At 38.8% G+C, this 6,017-nt stretch overlaps 1 protein-coding gene across 1 annotated transcript; it reads left to right on the top strand.

The window, feature by feature from the left end:
- Nucleotides 1-217: 217 nt before the first annotated feature.
- Nucleotides 218-5,812, top strand: LOC140334485 (uncharacterized). Its single transcript, XM_072416762.1, has 4 exons — nucleotides 218-608; nucleotides 1,884-2,007; nucleotides 3,633-3,706; nucleotides 4,435-5,812. The coding sequence occupies exons 1-4, from the start codon at nucleotides 284-286 to the stop codon at nucleotides 4,770-4,772; spliced, it is 861 nt and encodes a 286-aa protein (XP_072272863.1). The 5' UTR covers nucleotides 218-283; the 3' UTR covers nucleotides 4,773-5,812.
- The last annotated feature ends 205 nt before the right edge of the window (nucleotides 5,813-6,017 follow it).

Genomic DNA, 6,017 nt, shown 5'->3' with positions numbered 1-6,017 from the left:
ATTTGTTACATTTTTCAGGGCTGTTTTCTCTACTGCCCTTCCCTAGCTCCAAGTTTTTGGTATGGATGATTTTATTATTGTTTTGTTTATTTAGATTCAACATATAAACAGAGCCGTAAAGCTGTAACATGTACTTTTTCCCTATTGTTTTTATTGGCATGCGTAACTGTTTTAATGAGCATAACAGGTTGTTGAATCACAACAGCCGAAACGAAAGTAAAACGTTTTCAGTCCAGTTTTCCAGTTCAATATCCTTCGCCTTTTTTCTCTTGCCTCTGCTACGATGGCTCAGGGACCTGAAGACCTACGAAGGCTAATTAATCAATACACACCTGGGAATTCTCTTCAGTCCTCCACACATGGATTCCAGAGGGTAGCTATTCAGGTTTTTGGATTCCTGGGGCATGGCAAGTCTTCCCTTATCAACTCCTGCTTATGTGTGGTGGGGGATGTGGAGTATGAGAATGTTTCAGGGGCTGGAATGACTCAAGGTGGCCTGACAACCCAAAGACATGAACACGAGCTGACCAACACTCTGGTCATGATTGACAATCGAGGGTTTTCAAAGCTGAATCCACAAGAGATATTAGAAGCTTGTGCCCAGATTAGTAAGTATGGCACACAACCGAACCAAAAGCTTTCATAGACAGATGTAACACACGCAGGAGAGACATTTCTATTTCTACTTCCCTGACTGACTGAGAAGACACCTTCTTTACGTTTGCTGTAGTTCAGTAACTGTTACAGGTCTTGTCCCCGCACCCAGCATGTGAATGTACAGTGAAAGGAGACGTAACAGCGTCAGGGCCAGATTTATAGTTTTTGCTCCCCTAGGCCAGCTAGCTTGTGCTCTCCCCCCAACCAATAGCAGCCTTTGACAGTGACAAACACAAAACATACCATGAAAAAAGAGAATGAAACAAGAAAGAGAGGGAGAATGTGAAGGGAGAGAGAAGAAGGGGTGGGAGATAAAGAAAGAGAGAGAAAAAGAAGTAGAGAGAGGAAGAGGGGGAGAGAGGGAAGGAGAAAGGGGCAGGGAAGAGAGGAGGGAACTAAAGTAGAGAGAAAAAGGGGGATAGAGAGGGCGAAAGAGGGGAAAGGGGAGAGAGAAAGAGACTTACAAGGACAGAGAGTGAGACAGAGGACAAAGGGAGTGGGAAGGAGAAAGAATGGGGGGAAGGGATGAAGAGAGGAGGGAGAGAGGAGAGAGAGAGAATTAAAGAGAGAGAGAGGAGAACAGGGAGAAAGTGGGAGGAAGAGGGGATAAAAAGAAGAAGGGATAAGGAAAAAAAGTGAGGAGAGAGACAAGGGAGGGCATGGTGAGAGACAGGAAAGAGAAGAGAGAAGGGGATAGAGAGGGGAACGAGAGGAAGGGATATTGTATGTTATAATGCCGCCCCCTAGTGGTCATGCTGTCCTAGGCCATATCCTAGGTGGTCTTATGGGAAATCCAACCTTTATCAGAGTGATGAGCTCTACCGTTTGTTACTTTGCTCTCCCCTCTTTTTAGAATGTTTCGATTCGGGACAGGAGTGCTGCAACACAACTGATTTGTCTAGCTGCTTCTTCCTCCTTCAATATTAGCTGCATTCATTTGTATTTTATATCTGCCTGGAGTTCAGACTTCTATATCAGAAATTCAAATCTCACACCTTTCTTTGTAATTTTTATTCTGTACTATAACATTTTATTGATTTTACTTTAAATGCTTTGTAATAACGTTTTTTCTCAGTGAAAAGTTTTCCAACATTTTGATGGTTGGTCCTAAACCCAGATGTCACTGACAGCTTTGGCCTCCACTGATCATCAGGACCCAGAGGAATGATCACATGTGACTTTGCAATGGTTGGTAATAGCTAATTGACTTACTTTTGGGCTTATAGGATCCCTAAGGGATATCGGAGAGGTGACTTGGGACATAGATAATCTGAACGAAACCTTGAGACAATTTCCTCTTAAGTACCAAAACCGTCCTGCTGACTTTATCCTGCCTGTGCTGGTTTACAGGTAACAAATTTACACTTCTATATTTTCTTCTCCAATGACTGAAAATACTTTAAAGACACAGATTCAAGCTAAGGCATATTACACACAGGCAGATCTGCATTGAATATGGCATCATTTACTTATCAATATAGTCAATCATAAAACATGGTGCACACACGTATAATATTCTGCTCCTTCTGTCTTTGAGGGCTGAGATGGAGTGAACCACAAGGCCATGCTGTGGATGCTGCAACCATGGAAGCTCCCATTGTATTTGCTTGATCATTTGCATTACCAACACATCCAATCATTCCACATCTAACAAACTGACCTGGTGTTACATTTACTTTCGATTTTATGCAGTTTCCAAGTTTTCACCATTATCTAATGATCAATTGGAAAGTTTTATGTTTACTGGTTTATATATGTTTTGTGTGATTATAATTGATGTTCCATATGTACTTATGGTTATCAGAAACAGAAAGGAAATAAATAAATAACATCTCATGAAGGGGTTGGTAATGGAAAAACACATATTTAATTTGTGGATATTTAAGGATGAGTAATTTTTTGGTTTGGTAAAGCAAGTCATTCAGACCTTGTTAAATTCAAACCTTTGTTTCCTCAAAAAGCATGGGGAACTGTGCACTGCCACAAGGAGCATAGTACCAATGCATGTTTTTAAATATATTATAACAAAGACTGCTGTGAAATCAGAAGATCTTCAAAATCCTAAATAACATGCCTTGTACGTGGTGTTGTTTTTAACAATTAATATTATTACTATCCAGTATGTATATAGCGCTGACATAATATGCAGCACATTACAAAGTCCATAGTCATGTCACTAGCTGTCCTTCAAAGCAATCTAATGTCCCTACCTCAGTCATATGTCTGTAATATAATCTAAGTTCAATTTTAGGGGGAAGCCAATTACCTACCTGCATGTTTTTGGGAGGAATGTGGGGGGTACCTGGAGTACTTTGAGGAAACCCACGCAAACACAGGGAGACCCAAAAAACTGCACACAGATAGTGTCCCGGCCGAGTTCGAACCTGGGACCTAGCGCTGAAGGGGCAAAACTTCTGAGCCATCGTGCTGTCCTTCTTAAATTTAAACCAGACACCTCTCCTGGTAATACTGTTCCCCCATTGGCAAACCTTCTGGTACCAATGTTGAGGGCTTCCTCTCCACATCTGGTTCCCCAAGAGGAATGTATAGGTGTGTTGGGGTATCTGCTCCTTCTATGGGTATGAGTACAGGGGTAGTACCCATTATATCCATTTCTAAGAACTAACTGCTCATATACAGTACCCATACACTCACAAAAAGCTATAAATGTAAAAAGCTACAATGGGGTTCTTTACCCAAAAAGCTAGCATTCGCAATTCAAGTTCATTTACCTGATCCTAATTTCTCCCCATGCAGTTTGTCAGACTTCCCTACACTACTCCTGACACTACGGCTGTTCCACGCTTCCCCTTTATTACTGAGTGGCTGGCAGATGAGCAACCCTATTTATTTCTTGATGATCATGGTTTAAAGGCCAGGCAGTACATTATTGTTTTAACAACTTTTTTTCCCCACCAAATTTAGCTTTATTACTATTTGTATGCATACAATTCTTTTTTTAATGTATCTTTCAGTGCCTCAAAGCCCTGGAACCCAAGTGAGGGTGAGGACATACAGAAATTTCTTTCCGAAGCCTTCAAAATCACAGGTTTTTGTCATTTATTCAATATAACACTTCTTCATTTATGCAATAATATTCTGTAAATGGGGTCATTTTAATGGTAATGGTCCCTTAATTTCCGAGTAGTTTACTTGTTCCATTCTGCCAACTGGTCTTTCACTATGATGACCTTCCTGGCCTGGAGGAGCGTGTAGAAAGCAGTATAGCTCTGAATGGGTGACTTTTATTTGGTCCTTTAATAACTTTACAAGTTTACATGAATTCAATAATTTCTGAATTTACATGACTGTGTTCAGCTGGTATCTCAGTCCAGGAAGTAGATATTGAAGCTAGATGATGTTGGAAGAAATATCCATTGTACTGGGACATCCTGCAAACTTGGAATACATCTGGTCCAGGAATGAAAACATTTGCCAACTAATAGCAAATGATATTTAGGAAAATCCATTCCAGGTTTGCTGAATCACCCAGGGGCTCTCATTATAGTCTATATTGGAAAGCTTTAATAGCTCAAGCCCATTATGCAAAATGCATATAATACATAATGAAAAAAGTCTGAATATGTTCACTTCAAGTGTTCAACTCAAGAGCTTAGTTCAACTTTTACATTCTTTCAACATCCCCCATCTCTTACATGAATGCACTTTTTTTCACCAAGAAAATCAATTTATTGCCCACCTTTTCTGCCTGTAGTGTGTGGAATACTCTTACAGCATATATGGGCAATTCTTTCAACCTTTTTTTTAACCAAACAGGAATTCATCCAATTGTTGCCATCACCAAATGCACCAGTGAGAACTACAATAACCTTAGGCAAACTTTTGGAGAACTCGGAGCCACAAAACGCCTTTGCTTGGAAAATTACACCGAGAATGATTACACTCGTACTGAGGAAAAAGACGGGAAATTTCTGGAGTTTCTCCATGTTTGCATTCAAGAGGCTGAGCGGGGAATCAGAATAAGACAAAACCAAGATAATCAGACCAGATATGTCATTGAGGCTGTCAAACAGATTCAAATGGAGACTCACCTGATGAGAAAAGAACTGAAAACACAGCCAGCTGCCTCCAAAAAACGGTGCAGTCCGTCCTAAAAATGCCAGTATTATAAAAAGACCAGTATTATATATAAACACATGTGGTTTTGACTAAATATTTGTTTATGTAATATGTGTTTATAAGCAATACTATATTGTAAATACTGGTATCCATATTTTAACCAGTGGCAAAACATGTCGGGTATAAGGAGCACTTATGGATTATATGTGGTTATTGATCATATGCATACACATACAAGTTTTTATGCATTATTATTAATATTAGAAAATCTCTGTATTAGTTCTACATCATTCAATATAATTTATCTCCTTTTTATAAATTTTCTCCTTTGTACATTTTTTCACACAAAAGTTTTCTTTTGGTTTTGGATAGAGTGAGGAAAATTTGGAGGTACCACTGTGATTTTACTGTTATCTGGAGCTAAGTTGGGGAGATTTCAATCCTCAAACATTAAACCCAAAATAAAGCCTGAATAGCAGTAAAAACTCAGCTAGTGTTATTCCCATTACTACTTTTATTACTACTATTACTATCCATTACTAACCCAAAACATTTTTTAATGAACATACATTTCAATGTGCTTGTAAACACATTGCTTTTGTAATTCTGCATTCTTGACCTTGTGACTTTGGTTTGGTTTTCTATTCCAGCATAAATGCCAAAGCCAGCTCCAAAAAGAAGAAAAAGTATTTGTTTTGGCTGAATATGTACAATTTCCCACAGACACACTTCAAAATCTTGCAATGTTCCCAGAAGAGTAAAAGCTCCAAGTAATTGAGTTAAAGCTCCAAAGAGGGAACAACTTCATTATAACTCTCCTAGGTTTGTATTAAGAAGGTCCACAAGACCATAGGGTTGTGCAAGTTGTCCACAAACCTTTGCTCATAGAATGAGTCTCTATGGATAAAATACAGCAAATTAGTATGAATTACTTAGATACAGTGTGTTATTTTATGCCTGATCTTTTTACTCATATAATATATACCTTTTGCTGTAAAAGAAAAAAGAGCAAATGAATACATGTAAACAGTGCAAGCTTTATTCTATCATTTACACTGCAATAAACCTCACTGTTGATTGAGTCATGATTGCTTTATTGTCAAGGCAAATATGGCCACCATGGTGGGCCTGTTTTCAGAAGATGTCCTGATGTTCTTATATTTTCTTTTATAACATGTTATAACAGTCAGAATTTCTCAGTAGAGAGTGAGAATTTTAGCTAGGAGTGCTTTGATTGCTGTCTGCAAGGGTAGGCTAACACAGACAGAAAAGGTGCTCAC

This window comes from Pyxicephalus adspersus, chromosome 7 (genome assembly GCF_032062135.1).
Source record: "Pyxicephalus adspersus chromosome 7, UCB_Pads_2.0, whole genome shotgun sequence".
In the NCBI taxonomy this organism is placed as follows: Eukaryota; Metazoa; Chordata; class Amphibia; order Anura; family Pyxicephalidae; genus Pyxicephalus; species Pyxicephalus adspersus.
The sequence above is the reverse complement of the archived record's forward strand: the minus strand, read 5'-3'. Positions and strand labels throughout refer to the sequence as shown.

Excerpts from the sequence above, each read along its gene's own strand:
- LOC140334485 (XM_072416762.1), top strand. The coding sequence starts at position 284 with ATGGCTCAGGGACCTGAAGACCTACGAAGGCTAATTAATCAATACACA. Across the intron at positions 2,008-3,632 it reads CTGCCTGTGCTGGTTTACAG|TGCCTCAAAGCCCTGGAACC; the intron begins GTAACAAATTTA and ends TGTATCTTTCAG. Across the intron at positions 3,707-4,434 it reads CGAAGCCTTCAAAATCACAG|GAATTCATCCAATTGTTGCC; the intron begins GTTTTTGTCATT and ends TTAACCAAACAG.